The sequence below is a fragment of the Epargyreus clarus genome, unplaced genomic scaffold (genome assembly GCF_041222505.1).
Source record: "Epargyreus clarus isolate Ecla_fem2 unplaced genomic scaffold, WU_Ecla_fem_2.2 ptg000006l, whole genome shotgun sequence".
In the NCBI taxonomy this organism is placed as follows: Eukaryota; Metazoa; Arthropoda; class Insecta; order Lepidoptera; family Hesperiidae; genus Epargyreus; species Epargyreus clarus.
The window spans coordinates 4,108,279-4,122,971 of NW_027332214.1; the positions used below are offsets into that span (position 1 = coordinate 4,108,279).

General features: G+C 41.6%; 1 protein-coding gene across 1 annotated transcript; it reads left to right on the forward strand.

The window, feature by feature from the left end:
• Positions 1 to 438: 438 nt before the first annotated feature.
• On the forward strand, positions 439 to 5,955 carry LOC140742548 (uncharacterized). The gene is made up of 5 exons (XM_073073450.1): positions 439 to 1,148; positions 1,248 to 1,874; positions 2,112 to 2,290; positions 2,678 to 4,880; positions 4,959 to 5,955. Exons 1-5 carry the CDS (start codon positions 439 to 441, stop codon positions 5,953 to 5,955), a joined length of 4,716 nt encoding a protein of 1,571 aa, XP_072929551.1.
• The last annotated feature ends 8,738 nt before the right edge of the window (positions 5,956 to 14,693 follow it).

Below are 14,693 nucleotides of genomic sequence, written 5' to 3' on the forward strand. Positions count from 1 at the left end.
AATTCATATTATTGTTTTTTAGTACGTAAGATTGTTGATTTTATAAGAATATTTAATGTGTATGAAAAATAATGTACAACTATGTTTAAAATAAGGTATTTAATGTAAATAAATAAAGAGAAATAAAAATAAAGTAAAATTAGAAAGAGAGGGACACGAGTGAGCGAGATGCATGATAGAAAGAGAGGGCTATAGGAAGTGAGCGAAACGGGACTGCTGCGTTAGCCCCCCGTCGGTTGTAACACTCACTTTGCCACTTAAGGTGGCTAAAAATAGGGTCCGACACGCTCCGGAAAAAAGAAGAATATTGTGAATAAATGGTCAAGAAAAGAAAATACAGGAAGAAAAATTCAATTGGAGTTTTTATTGCAAACCCGTACTCAACATTGGTCCTTCGATCGGCGGATACAGAAAAAAGAAGCAACCAGCGCGTCTACAATGAACACACGAAGCAAGAAGACCCACTCCGAGTCCGGCATCGGCGAATCGGAGCACCCTCCACCAGGTGGGCGGGGGCTGTTCCACCGTATATATGAAGAATCGCCGAGATCGCCATCGACCGCAGTCCTCACCGGGACGCCCGCCGGAACATCCGTCGGGAGGATCCCACCAGGAAGGGTCCTCGAGCGCTCACCTGTACGCAGCACCGCACACCCCGAGCACCCCACGTCGCAAGAGATACCGTCGCGCTCCAAGTCGCCTATATGCCGGCCCACGTCTCCGGCATATAGCGCGGCGCCCAGTATACGTTCGCATCGTTCGTCGGTCAGCGTCGCGGCACGAGTTAGGCTAGTCGAATACGAAGCGGAAAAGGAGCTAGCTGAATTAGAAGAGAGAAGAATACAACTAAAGAAGACGTTAGTAAAGAAGCGGCTAGAAGCGGAAATCTCTGCGATCGAAGCGGAAGAGGGGGGGGAAACTATCTGCGACCAAGAAAGAATACACGACTGGGTGAACAAGAGCCACGAACACGCCGGAGCGCAAGTACACAGGGAACAGGAGGTCCTACCTCCCCCGTTAGAAGTACGGGGGGAGGAACGGCCTCGGCAGAGGGGAAGGGGCATCGAACAATTAGCAAACGCCTTAGAGAAGATGATGCACGTACGACCCCCGCCGCGGCAAACGTCGGAGCTCCCAGCATTCTCCGGGTCCGTCATGGAGTGGCTACCCTTCAAAGCAGCAGTAGAAGATTCGACGCGTCTCTACAAATTCAGCGCCACAGAAAATTTATTGCGGCTTCGAAACAGTCTCCGTGGGGAAGCGAGAGAGACAGTGCTCTCTCAACTGTACACGGCGACTCACCCGGACAGCATAATGAAGACGCTAGAAATGAAATACGGTCGACCTGAATATATCTTCGATAAAGCAATGGAAGAACTGAAGAGACTCCCCAAGGTCGGCAACTCCAGCAGCGAATTGAATGAATTGGCCATCAAGTTACAGAACGTCGTCTACACTATGAAGAGTGTGGACCACCGTGGTTATCTACGAAATCCATTACTGATAAGGGATGTAATGGAGAAGCTAAGCCCTCACCTGGTGAGCAAATGGGCGGAATACGCGGCGATCAACGAAGGGAAGATTGCATACAGCGACGAAATCACAATACTCTCGGAGTTCCTGATGGGAGAAGCAGACAGGGTACTACGCTACACGCACACGGCGAGGAACAGCACTCCGGGGCTTCTCAGAGGGGAGAGGCCAGTAAGGAGGACAGCACCTCGGGAGAAGGTCTATTCTACGAGTGAATCGACGCGTGAAGAGCGAGCACCTAGCTGTCTACGATGCCAGTCTACAAGCCATCACACTCCGAAGTGCCCTCAGCTGAAGGAACTCACCATCAACGACAGGTGGAATTGGGCGAAGGAACAGCGGTTATGCTTCAAATGCATGACACGAAGACACAGTAGAACCACATGCAGAGCGAAGCCGTGCGGAGTCGACGGGTGTAGCATGCAGCATCACGCCATCCTACACAAGACTGCAGAGCCCGCCAGGAGGGTGGAGACTTCTGAGTGCACAGATCAGGGTGCACCCGCAGCGGTCATGAGCGTCACATCAAAGGTGGCACCAAGAGCGGTGCTATTGAAGACATGTGAAGTAAAACTCAGCGGTCCACGGGGGGAGATAAGGACGCACGCCCTCCTGGACGAGGGGTCTACGGTAACCCTTATAGATGAAGAATTGGCAAGTCACCTCACCAGCGGCGGACCGAACCAACCTCTAAACATAAGAGGTATCAATGAACAAAGAAGAATCGACAGCAAGGCGGTCAAGATTCAAATCAAAGGTCTACACGAACATGAAGCATACTCCGTGACAGCCCGCACGGTGAAGGGACTTCAATTGCATCATCAGCGCGTACCTCAGAACCTGGAGCGGTATGCACACCTGCGAGTCGTAAGGGAGAAAATCAGCACGGGGGAAGCTCGACCTCGCATACTAATAGGCACCGACAATTGGCACTTAATAGTGTCCCGACAGCTGCGCGCCGGCAAGAAGAACGAACCTGCCGCATCAAGAACAAAGCTGGGATGGGTTCTACATGGGTCGGTACCTAGGAGGTTCGTCTACCAGGACCAGGCGGCCGTGCTTCACGTCTGCACGGGCGACATACAGTTACAGAAGCTCGTCGAGTCGCATTTCGACGTGGACTCGCTCGGCGTATCTACGAAAGAGAAGATTAACAAGTACGACAAGAGGGCCAGCGACATCTTCGAGGCGACCGCCAGACGGAAGGACGGACACTTCGAAGTGGGTCTACCTTGGAAAACTGACAACCCCACACTCCCCGACAGCTACGAGCAAGCATACAAGAGGTTACGCACATTGGAAAAGAAGATGGAAAATGAGCCCACATTCAAGAAGGAATACAGCGCTCAAGTGGCTAACCTGCTGAAGAAGGGTTACGCAGAAGCATGCGACGGCAACGAAGAAAGAAGTAACGTCAAGTGGTACTTACCTCACTTCGCGGTTGTCAACATTAACAAGCCAAACAAGATACGAATGGTATTCGACGCAGCGGCCAAGATTAACGGAGTCAGCTTGAACGACTACCTGCTGGAGGGGCCCGACCTGTTGGCGTCTCTGATTAAGATCCTGTTTGGTTTCCGCGAAAAGAAGATCGCGGTGACGGCGGACATAGAAGAAATGTTCCTCCGAGTGAAGATACGTAGCGAAGATCAACCAGCCCAGATGTTCCTGTGGCGGGACGAGTCCAGTGAAGCCCCGCGCAAGTACAAGATGACGTCAATGATATTTGGGGCCTCGAGTTCGCCGTACCTCGCTCACAGCGTGAGAAACAAGAATGCCGCCGATTACGAAGAGGGATACCCGGAAGCTGCGCGGGCCATAAGGGAACGCCATTACATGGATGACTATTTAGATAGCTTTCAGTCAGAAGAGGAAGCTATAAAGGTCATAAGGGACGTCATTCATGTACACGAACAAGCCAGCTTCAATCTGCGGGGATGGAACTCCAATAGCCCAGCTGTCCTCGCGAGTATTCCCGACACGAAGAAATCGAAGAATGTCAACGTGCAACTGACGACACACCAGTCGGAGAAGACCCTGGGACTAAGGTGGAACCCGAGCGAAGACACCATAGGCTTCAATACGGACATTAAGAGGGTCCCCACCGAAGTCAAGTGTCAACAGCGAGCACCGACCAAGCGTGAAGCACTGAGCGCCGTCATGTCAATCTACGATCCCCTGGGCCTCGTAAGCCAGTATACGATCACCGGGAAGATATTGCTACAGCAACTATGGGTCAAGAAGGTCGGCTGGGATGAAGAGCTACCTAGGGAGGAAGCCGAAGAGTTCCAGCAATGGGTCGCCGGACTACAAGACATCTCGAACTTGGCCTTACCACGTTGCTACAGCCGCGACATGACTCCGAGCTCAGAGCTACAGCTGCACATATTCAACGACGCGAGTGAACAGGCCTACGCGACCACGGCGTATTGGAGGATCACCCATAAGGATGGCACCGTGGAAGTCGTACAGGTCATGGGCAAGGCTAAGGTGGCGCCGTTGAAATTACTCACGATTCCCAGGTTGGAGCTACAGGCAGCACTCATCGGGGCGCGTATGGCGAGCACCATCCTGAAGGAACACGAATGGAAACCAGGGCGAGTCTACTACTGGACGGACTCCAAGACGGTACTTCATTGGATAAGGAACGATAAGAAGAAGTACACACCGTTCGTGGCGCATCGACTGGCGGAAATAGGCGAGCTGTCCCAGGTGGAAGATTGGCGATGGGTGCCCACGGCCGACAACGTGGCCGACGACGCCACGCGAATCGAGACGAAGAGGATCACTGGCGCCGACCGATGGTTCACCGGGCCGTCATTCCTGAGCTTACCAGAGGAGGAATGGCCTACCGAAGCTACAAGCAGTGACACTTCAGAAGAGGCGACGTACACCATCACCACAGACGACATCACGGACCGCATGGGCTGCCTGCCGGACATAACGAGGTTCTCCGCCTACAGACGACTCATAAGGGCCACAGCGCTAGTTCAACTCTACGTACAGAAGCTAAGAACAAAGAACAGAAGCCTGCTGTTAGAAGTCTCCCACATACAAGACGCCGAGCTGCGGTGGATACGACAAGCACAACAGGACTCCTTCGGCGAAGATCTACGTAGACTGCGGGCTGGACAGCACTTACACCGGCATAGTAAACTAGCGAAGTTGGACCCCGTCATCGAAGAAGGAACACTGAAGGCCCGAGGCAGAATAGGAGCCTCTAAGACGTCGACGCACTCGAACCGACCTGTAATATTGGATGGTGGTCACCCCTTCACACGCTTACTAGTGATGGACTACCATCGAAACGCCGGACACGCTAACAACGAGAGGGTCGTAAACGAGCTGCGACAAAAATACGTTATATTTCGACTACGACCGACAGTAAGAAAAATGGCTAAGGAATGTCAATTTTGCAAAATAAGGAAAGCAACGCCGCAAACACCGCCACGAGGGGACTTACCAGAAGAGAGGACAAGTCCAGGGCATCGACCGTTCAACTACTGCGGCGTGGATTACTTCGGCCCCCTAACAGTCACTATTGGGCGCCGACATGAGAAGAGATGGTGCGCACTGTTTACCTGCTTAACTACACGAGCAGTGCATTTGGAATTGGTGTCATCGCTGTCGACCGACTCGGCAATTATGGCACTCCGAAGGATGGCCGCCAGAAGAGGATGGCCACAGGTGATCTTCTCAGACAACGCAACGAACTTCAGAGGTGCTGACGTCGAGCTAAGAAACGCGTACCGGGCATGGGGTCCGGAGCTACATAACTTCTGTCTACAGTATGGAACCAGCTGGCGTTTCATCCCACCGGGGGCTCCGCACATGGGCGGGGCATGGGAGCGGCTCGTGCGGTCAGTCAAGACCGCGCTGAGCACCACACTGAACGAGAAGTCACCCAAAGAAGAAGTCCTTCAAACGCTACTAGTGGAGGCCGAGTACTGTGTCAACGCTCGGCCACTCACGCACGTCTCCGTGGATCCCGCCGACTCAGAAGCATTAACCCCCAACCACTTCCTGATTGGGTCGTCGACCGGGCTGCCGCTGACGGGACCCTGCGAGGAAGCCGACCGCAGCGTGTGGAGAAAAGCACAGGCGCTGGCGGACCAGTTCTGGGGGCGGTGGGTCAAGGAGTACCTGCCGACGCTGATACCTCGAGGACAAGAGACAAGGGCATCACGACAACTACGGGTCGGCGACCTGGTCATCGTGGTCGACAACACGCTACCCCGCAACACATGGCCACGCGGCATCGTCGAGCGAGTGCACGAGGGACCCGACGGCATCGTTCGCTCAGCAGACGTGAGGACCAGGGGAGGAGTCTTCAGGAGGCCCGTGGTGAAGCTCGCCGTCCTCCAGATAGGGAGGGCTACGACGGAGCTGCGCCGGGGGGAGGATGTTGCGGACGGCGAATAAATTTAAGAATAGTTGATATATTGTAATTCATATTATTGTTTTTTAGTACGTAAGATTGTTGATTTTATAAGAATATTTAATGTGTATGAAAAATAATGTACAACTATGTTTAAAATAAGGTATTTAATGTAAATAAATAAAGAGAAATAAAAATAAAGTAAAATTAGAAAGAGAGGGACACGAGTGAGCGAGATGCATGATAGAAAGAGAGGGCTATAGGAAGTGAGCGAAACGGGACTGCTGCGTTAGCCCCCCGTCGGTTGTAACACTCACTTTGCCACTTAAGGTGGCTAAAAATAGGGTCCGACACGCTCCGGAAAAAAGAAGAATATTGTGAATAAATGGTCAAGAAAAGAAAATACAGGAAGAAAAATTCAATTGGAGTTTTTATTGCAAACCCGTACTCAACACAAACGTTCCTAAAATCTATGAGTACCTATCTTTAGTTCCGTAATCTATCAACTTACTCTGTTCAAGACTTCCATTTTTAAAGTCCCATCATGATAAATAATATATCTGTCTTGAAATATTAAAAAGTCCATAACTACATAAACCACTCTGGTGTGAACACCGGGCGAAAAACAAACTTGTTCGAACTGCTGAATTGGAACTGTCGGAGCTAACCACTGGCACACAAAGTTAATAATTTTCAAGCTCGAACATTACTCTCCATGTGGGTGTTAACTAGTCCGTATCTGTACGACGTCCACGTAACTGGAATTATCTGGTTTAACGTTTAACTTGGCTGTTAATAGTTATTTTCAAATGGACTTCCACAACGTTGCATGTATGTCGTTTGAGTACAGCTGCAGTTATGTTTAATTGTTCCTATCAAATCATCTTTTTGTTCTATTTAGGGCTAATATAGATTTCTATACAGACTGTCTATGTGTTGTACTATTACCGTTGTAACAAGAAAAAGTACAAATAAAAAATGCGGGCGTCATTCAAAAAGCGTTTTTCATTAAAAAAATAAAGGAGGGTCCCCATACAAGTAACAGGAGAATTCAAATTCGGAACTCTCTGTGTTCGAATGTCACTTGGCCAATTATTTCCTTTACAATTATACAAATAGTATAGAGTCTATTAACGCAAAACGTGAACGTATTTTTGTGGCAAATGAAATAACATCAACCCTTTAAGCCGACGTTAGATTACGTTACCTCCAAAAACATTTTTAATGAAAAAATCGAATTGCCATCCAAATCGCGAGAAGAGCTTTTACACGCGTAACGTTTTTTTTTCAATTCAATGGCCTTATTAATGTCCTTAGCCGGAATAGCGTTACAGTAAATGAAATCATTTTTAGAAAATTCCCAGTATTTGCCACAATTTCCTTATTGCTCGAAGAAAATTGAATTTGTGCTTCTCAGGAATGAAGCGTAAAATTAAGGATTTATTTGCCACTTTCTTGTACAGCTTGTAAATGAATGGTTTGTTTTAATTTACGTTACCGTTAAATATTCTTCTTCGTCTTCATTATACATAATTCTAATAAAGAGAATTTAAAATAAGTCGGTCGAATTTGTCCCTTCTGTAACTACATAAATGTCGTGATTGCTACTTAGCTTTTACATTTAAATGAATTATGTTACTATATTTTAATGTACAGAAAATCTAATAAGTAGTATCTACATATTCATTTGTAATGAAATCCAGTAGCAAAAGTATTAATGTTGCTATATCTAGGTAATCACGCGAACTTGTAATCTATCCGAAATAATTTCTGCTACATAAGCAAAAGTCGCCGATATACTTATATGGACAAAGCAGCCATGAATGTAGAGAAATTTTCCATAGGAAACAACATTTAAGAAGTTAACCATTTTATTGGATCATATGTTTCCAACCCTTCAGGTACTATCCCACTGCTGGACAAGTCTACTGACAAGGACTTTAAGCCATAATCTACTGTGCTGGTCAAGTGCGTATGGCAAAACTTCACACACCCTTGAAAAGTTTTTCAGGAACTCTGATTTTCCTTTTTGACATAACTTGGAAAAATCAGAGGTGCTTGCCTTGGATTCGAACCTCGGACCCCCCGATGCAGGAGCGTAGTTTTTAACCTGTAGGTTAGTAATAATTTTAACCCCAGGTAACTGGTTACTAATTATGTAATTAATAAGTGACTGCTTTCCATCAGGTAGCCCGTCTGCCTTATCGTTAGGTTATAAAAAAAATGTAGGTCTTAACTGAAACTATGTATTACAAACATAGTAAAATAATCAAATTACCCGTTATACAACAACTTAATCAACATCAGAGTTGTCAAAGAATATCAAAAACTTCAGTAACCTGAATCTCTTTATTTATTCCAGTGTCATTCAAGTTTCGCCGGTGAGGTACCATTACCTATTCCAAAGACATTTTGCGGGTAGCTTGGTCGTGTCGACGCCATCAATAGCTCTCTTGACCCGGTAAACCACGGACATTCACATCTCTCCCTGCTTACCGGGATCAACTCAAAGGAAGGTACAAAAAATCAAAAATGGATGAAGGCTACTACTGACATATCTTTTAACCAGTTTTATAAATGAAATTTGCAGTTTGAGACGTTTTTGAGTGTTATTAGAATATTTTTTTTTTGTATATATAATTGACGTAGCAAATGCACATGCAATCCACTTATTGAAAGTGATAATTAGCCGTGGACATCTGTAACCAACTCCATATAGAACAAGGCTTATACCTGAAACCTTATATAGATGTATAGTCACTCCTGTCGACTACAGAATTAAACGGACTGTAATCGATAACTTTTTCCAGTTTATTAACAAATCTTATATTGCAATATTTGCATAGCACCACTCCTCAATCCTCAATATGTCCAAAATCTCGACGTTAAAAACACAAAACTCCACCATAAAGATTTGCGTTGAAATAAAAATCCAGCAGCGGCATTAAAATTAAGAATTTCGTAATTTTCAGATGCAAAATTAAAGCGCTGTGGACATTCAACGCTCTTTTGACGAAAGTCGTGATGCAATCATTTCCAGCAGGATAATTGCAGATGGATCCAGGTTCCGGCGTCCGGGAAACTTACTTGTTCAAATGTAATTATAACAGCGTTTCATTCGCCGAAGCACTCTCGGGAAATTTGCATGGTTGTTTTTAATGAATTGTACAGAAGTGTTTCATTCGGAAGTAAATAAGGTAAAGTCACCTATTTCCGCGGTATTTTCACCAAAACTAGAAAGAAAGATATTAAGCATTTACTACGGCTTAATAATGAATTAGATAATTTTATCAGAAGCTTTATTATCTGTACTCTTGAAATAGACTCGACATTTTACAATTAAATATTGATTTAAATGTGTATTTAAAATAAATATGAACCAAGTCAGAAAACCCTAATTCCGATGTAAAAATCCTAATTCCGATGTATTTGGTTCCTAATTCCGAGTACGCAAAATAAGGGAGTGAAAGAGATAGAACGACAACTACATGGTGTATAAAAATAAAAGTTATTTATTGAATTTAGTTTCAATTTTGATTTAATTTTCTTTTTTTATTATTTAAAGAGTAGCTTTATCAAAAGTATTCTTAGCTATGATTAAGGAAGCTGCCGAAATAAAACTTAGTTACAGTATAGGTTCTTGACTGGTTAATTTTACTAATGTATATCATGTATTTTTTTTTAAATGCAGTAGATTCGTGTATCTGCAATACAATTTTGGACATTCTTCTTCGTGTACTTTATACTAGGGTTTATTATCGTACACCAGAAATAATAATAATATGGAATATCGTCATCAGGTTTATAGAATTATTTTGTTTTGAGTAATTTAATCAAATGAAAATGTTGTAAAATGTTCTAGTTATTATTTAAATAGCTATTATCGTAAATCGTATAACAATGTTAATTCTTCATTAATTAGGATTAAGTGAATTACTGATACAAACGATAGATGTGTTCTTAAAAACCGATGAAAACTTTAAACACCCTGTATAGTATTTTGCGATTATGCCGCGGATTAATGTGCCCATATAACCTAATTCCGATTTATATACATCGGAATCGCGTTTCATAACTAAAAATCACGTTTCCAAATTCCGATTATTAAACAATAACAGACTTTTACACAATTTAGAGGCAGAAAGATGCTTTATTGAAATATGTACATAATAAGATAAAATACTTGTTCAATATTCCATTGATATCTGGATGAACTACATTTTCTCTCCTTAGTTGTTCCATAGAAGAAATTAGGAAAGTACATAAATAGGTCATCTTTGATATTATATAATTAGGCAACGCAGTACAATGCAGTACCTCGGAAAATGATTTCGATATTAATTGAGTATTAAATTTATGAAATTCGAAGCACGACATGCTTATTCATAAAAACAACTACAAAAATTGAAATTAAAAACAAGTCTATGAAATTGCTATTCCGTGGTATACCTCGCTTTAAGGGACAGCCCAAAATATTTGGCACCTAATGCCGCTGTATTTTTAAACTTATTTTTACTATTATCTGTTAAGAAATAAGCACAATATTTAAATGTTATTGATTCCATATATAATCAATATAATGTTTTCATCGAAACATTATCCCACACATGCATATTAATTGAAAAAATCACTATTTGAGAAATCGTATCATTCACGTGCATGAAGCCCAAAATGTATGAAGCATGCGTTTGTTGGAGGCACTAAAGCAAAACTATGCGATTATTTAAAAAACCATACACATAATACTATTACGATAGCCGTATGACAATAGAGTGATAAATTATCTATCAAATAACATACCTTTCAGTAAAAATGAGTTCGTAAATAGTTTATAAAAGCCGTTTTTGTAAATACCACGGAATTTGGTGCCAATTTCAGAACCCCTCGGCATTAGGTGACTTTACCTTACTAATAAGTTCTGATTTCACTAAAAAATATTCTCTGTAAGAACTCTGATTTATTTTAAATAGATATGACCATCTATCGCATTCAAGGTAAAAAGACTAAGTGCTTACTTAAAAGTGTATGTACACGTAAGTGTACACTTAAGAACCTCCACACGTAAGAAGCTCCTTTGACGTAATTATTAAAAAATGTCGTATCGTATTTTATCATATATATAGATATAATATGTATTTATCCATAATAATTAAATATGATAATCATGACGTAACTTTCCAACCGTAAGCGTAAATGTTACAAAAATCTTTACAATACTTTTCCCTCTCATGGCGCGTCCAAAGCAGAAGGTATAACTTCAATAGACAGAAATTCATCTAAAAATTCTAAACTGGAAATATTTTGTACTTGACTACATATTAAAAAATATATAATAACAGAAATTTAGAAAATAATCTTATGTATAAAATTCTCGTGTCACAATATTAGTTACCGTACTCCTCCAAAACGGCTTTACCGATTTTCACCAAATTTTACATGCATATTCAATAGGTCTGAGAATCGGCTACTATTTATTTTTCATACCCCTAAGTGATAAGGGTTGTTGATCCTTATTAATTTATATTTATGTGGCAACACAACGTTTGCCGGGGCAGCTAGTAGGTATATAAATAAAATAAGCCATCTAAAATTGCCGTGTGAAATTGATTATTCATGTAACATAAAACATCGCAATAGATTAAAATAAACAAACGTAAAGAACATCTGTACAGTAAGCACCTTTTTAGAACCAGTGAAGTGACAATCACGACACATCAGCCTTATAGGTATTTATTCAGGGGTGCTATTGGTAAATGTTTTGTTCACGAATTGGCAAGGATTTCGGTACATACTAAGGAAGGCAGGAATCTATTGTTAAATTGGAATCGAGAATCATTTTCTTTCAAATTATCCGACAATTGTACAATGTCAAAAATAATTATAAACACAAATGCTTCCGGTCATAATTGCGCTAAGCAAGTGTTTTATGCAAATGCCCTAATGGAGTTATAATAACTTAATTGCTATCTGTGTCTTGTTTAGTTGTTTACTTCCTGCACTATCTACTACTTGCAACACGGATTATGTAAGGTGGAAGATTAGTACGACTAATTGGTAACACACATTTGTGTTATTGATGACCCTGTAGATCTACACTGTTGATTTATTTTAGTTCTTGAAATTACGAGTGCAACGCTTTCCACGTCCATAGTCCCTAGATATCTGGAATAACGAAGGTTCGACTCCGGCACCACTGGCACACCTATTTCTGCCTAACAACAGTTTTAAGCGCTGCTGTGTTCTGGTTTGAAGGGTGTGGTAAGGGAGACATAATTTTCAAGGCGTTCCAGCCTAGTCCTCAGGAGTAGCGGCGCATCTGTGGCCGACCTCAGGTAGAAATATATAATCCTATCTGGGGTCGATTACAGATGTCCCTAGGCGGCGCCAGCCACTTACCATCCGGTGGACTGCATGCTCATCTACATCTCCTATATTATAAAAAAACAATAGATATACGTGATGTAGGAATCAGTAAAAATAGAATCCCTTAAACCACATACAAAATACGCGATAACTCCACGTCTATAGTCAAATGTCATCGCAACTCAATGATCGGAACACATGGAAATCAACCAACATCGTTACCGTAAACACTTTCGCGTCAGTTAGTGACATGACAACGTCGCATCGTAACGTAACAACGCCATCAATGTTTGTCATGTGCCGATAAATAAACGCTAAGTGCTTACCTATCGTTCCCGAATAACGAATTTCTTCCATTCGATCACGCGCAAACAATCGAATCGTTAAGGAACACGTCGTTTCTTTTTCGTAGATGGATGATATCAATCGCCGATAGATGTATCAGTTCATTATAGCGCTGAAATTGCGCAAGGTATTTTTACACCTAGCAGAATGTGTGTATCGAGAATATGTCTTAATACTATCTTATATTTAGGGACATTGATTTCATATATATTTTCTATTTACCTAGTACCTCTACATACATACATTTTTATTGAAGTTAACATGGGCGTAATTTGGTATTTCAGATTTATCTATATTCCTGTAATATTTTTACATTTTTCTCAGGTAAGGTTTCTAAGGTTAGGTCTCACTTTTATATAAGAATACAAACATTTAAAAACATTTTCAAATAAAAGACAGTTTATACCTTTCACAAGATAAACATGTCCAGAAGCGTTTTCTATGGCACCTGTCATATTCGTACAATATGGCAAAAGCGATTAACTCCTATAGCGACAGGCTGTCATTCTTTAATATGCAATCGCTAGCGGACCGAAGACGCATGCTTGATATCATGTTTCTCGCCAAACTTACAAATGGTTCACTAGATGCAAGCGAATTATTGTCAACATTGACTTTTCCCGCTCCTTCTAAGCTGCCTAGATACTCTAGATTTAACATTTTACATAACCCGATGTGCTACTCTAACTTAGGTCGTAAGTAACGCTCCGATAAATAGATTTATAAGAGAATACAATTCGCTAGAGAAAAGCAAAAATTTAGACCTTTTCTCCGATAGTAGTGAGAAGTTGAAGAAAAAGATCTTAATTAGAAAATTATTTAATTAATTCATTTTGTCTGTTTTGTAATCTCATCATTTTTTTTCTTAATTAAAATATTGTCTTATTTTAATATTATTGAATTATGATTGTAGATTTATTATCATATTTTTACTTACGATGTTTGGCATGATGTCGTCACTAATAATTGTACTGCCACTTAGCAAGTAGAGATTATTCGATAATGTATATAATTATGTAAAAGTGATAATGTGTATGTTAGTGACCATTAAATAATAAATAAATAAATAAATAACAAGCGCGATAAGATGAACCTGCTTAAAACTCTTATGCATTTAAGGGTAAAAACTTAGGGTACATATTAGTAAAACCCCAGCACCGCTTATAGGAATATGTTGAAATCCAGTGAGAGTTCCTACTCTCATTGAAATCAATTGAATTTTTAAGCAATACGGTACGAAACCTAAACTATGTTACTCTCAGAACGTAGAAATAGATTCACGAATACAGTTTGCTCAGTACACAAAATCGAATGAAATTAGGTATTTATTTGCTAGCAATTTCGCTCAACGTTTACATTGACCTGAATACGAATAGAAATTCGCAATATGAGTGTTCTGTTAATATTAAACGAAGAATTGAGCTTCATACTAAAATTCCCTGTCATGGGTATACCACTACCACATACACACGAAAGCTGTGTGCATTATTTCGGCAGAAGAACAATATCTAAACTAGTTTTTTTTATTTTTTATATTATTTATTTCTCTTTCTCCTTTACATAGTTTGACTGATTATTATTAGAATTTATACTTATCAGTTAAAGTTAGGTAGGTACATCAAATTCCAAATTATGCAAGCTACACTGTAACTAAGAATAAAAATACATAAAGAATCGTACAGGGCCTTATGAGTGTGAAGGTGGTAGAACCCTTTGTGTTCTGGTTTGAAGGGTGTGGTAAGGGAGACATACTTTTCTGAGCCGTTCCAGCTTAGTCCTCAAGGGTAACGGCGCATCTGTGGCCGACCTCAGGTAGGAATATCTAATCCTATCTGGGTTTGATTACAGATGTACATGGGCGGCAGTAGGCTAGGTGGACTGCTTGCTCGTCTGCTACTATTATAAATAAAAAAATATAGTTTAAAAACTAAAAACCACGCTAAACAAAGAAATTCGTTAATCTTGATTCCTGACGATCCTGATGAGAATGGGATAAATTTATTAAAATGGTGAATTGTCATCGGTTCTTGATAATTGTTCAAAACTAATTAATCGGACCGTTCAAAGTGGGTAA

Coding starts and splice junctions, on each gene's coding strand:
- LOC140742548 (XM_073073450.1), top strand. CDS start 439: ATGAACACACGAAGCAAGAAGACCCACTCCGAGTCCGGCATCGGCGAA. Junction 2,291..2,677: donor GGTCAAGATTCAAATCAAAG/GTCTACACGAAC, acceptor TATCTACGAAAG/AGAAGATTAACAAGTACGAC. Junction 4,881..4,958: donor GAGAGGGTCGTAAACGAGCT/GCGACAAAAATA, acceptor TTGCAAAATAAG/GAAAGCAACGCCGCAAACAC.